The sequence below is a fragment of the Sinocyclocheilus rhinocerous genome, unplaced genomic scaffold (genome assembly GCF_001515625.1).
Source record: "Sinocyclocheilus rhinocerous isolate Xijiao unplaced genomic scaffold, SAMN03320098_v1.1 C36628600, whole genome shotgun sequence".
Lineage (NCBI taxonomy): Eukaryota > Metazoa > Chordata > Actinopteri > Cypriniformes > Cyprinidae > Sinocyclocheilus > Sinocyclocheilus rhinocerous.
This window is the reverse complement of record NW_015784119.1, coordinates 1-1410: the sequence shown is the minus strand read 5'-3', so window position 1 is coordinate 1410 and position 1410 is coordinate 1. Positions and strand designations below refer to the sequence as shown.

Sequence of the window (1410 nt, the reverse complement as noted above, 5' to 3'; positions counted from 1 at the left end):
GTGAGAGAAAAGACATGTTAGCCAATGTCTCACTTTCATATTTTTTATAGTGTCTGAAAGAGATGATTATCACTTACCTCTATCAGTGCAAAATCCCCATTTTGTATCTGTGTCATAGTTGCTGGTAGTTGCACACCAGAGTTTTCCATCACTACGGCCTTCACTGGTGCAAGAAGAGTATTTGGTTCCAAGGAAGGTGAAAGGAAACTCGCATGGCTCACCTTCTGAATTTCCACCAATCACAGCTGTATCTGTGAGGGGAAATATTGTATTATAAAATAGCTTACTTCATTAAAGTTTCAGGGTTCAGTCTGAAGGTACTGCTTACCTCTGTTAGGACAGAATCCATACTGCTTATCAGTGTCAAAGTTAGCTGTAGTGGCACACCAGCGATACCCATCATTTCGTCCATCTGTGGTGCACGAGTCATATTTTCCCTCCTGAAACACGAAGGGGAAAACACATGGTGCTTCGTTGCTGTTCCCGCCAAACGTGAAGAGAACTGGGGGAAAACAGAGAAAAGAATGTTAGCCATGCTCATAATAATAAATACTTGTGGTTGTTGAAATATTGTGACATTAATTGCACATTTGAAGGCCAAAGGAGTCAGTTTAAATGTCTGTTTTGGAATTAAAACCTCATAAAATCATGACTGGAACACTTACGCTCACTGGGACAGAAGCCAAATTTCTTGTCCTTGTCGTAGTCTGCGGTGGTTGCGCACCAGGGGAGACCATCTGTGCGCCCCTCCGTGGTGCAGGTGGAGTAGGATGTTCCCTCAAACAGGAAGGGGAAGTGACACATCGCACCCTCTGCATTACCATAGCGGGTTTGAATCGCTGAAAGAAACACAATGTCATTGCCTTCTCCACAAATTTTAAGACAGGGTATACACGAGTAAACATGTTGACCTGACCTGACCTGAGTGAGATATACATTTTTAATATATAAGAACTCATTATATTATTTATGAAAAATATTAAATGTGAGTACGTTTCCAAAAGAATTTGGATGGAACCCAAAGCTATTACAACAGGACCCCAGTTTAAAAACAGAGCTATACATTTTAATATATAACTTACTCATTTATACTACATAGGAAAAATACTATTTTATATACTATTGATATTGGATGGAACTCAAAACTAACATTTAAAATATTACCCCAGATTAATATATTATCAGTTTGACTAAGCCTGTTTTAGGACAGACTCCAACTGTCACTATACACTCAAAACTGTAGAGGGAGCTATTGTTATACTGTGCATCCCATGCAACTGTTAGAGAGTATGATGCTACATGGTGTTTAAAGTACTTATATATTAAATACATGCAGTGAAAATGGGGTGTATTGAAATATAAATCAAGAATCACTCTCACCTGGTCCAGAGCCAAGGGTCCAGTATTCAT

General features: G+C 39.1%; 1 protein-coding gene across 1 annotated transcript; it reads right to left on the bottom strand.

Annotated features, from left to right (window-relative positions):
• Window positions 1-61: 61 nt before the first annotated feature.
• LOC107736313 (matrix metalloproteinase-9-like) lies at window positions 62-1405 on the bottom strand (the record flags this gene model as incomplete). The annotated part of the gene is made up of 4 exons (XM_016547760.1): window positions 62-251; window positions 329-502; window positions 666-839; window positions 1381-1405. Coding segments are annotated over 4 exons (555 nt in total), but the record flags the coding sequence as incomplete, so codon positions are not given.
• Between the last annotated feature and the right edge of the window lie 5 nt (window positions 1406-1410).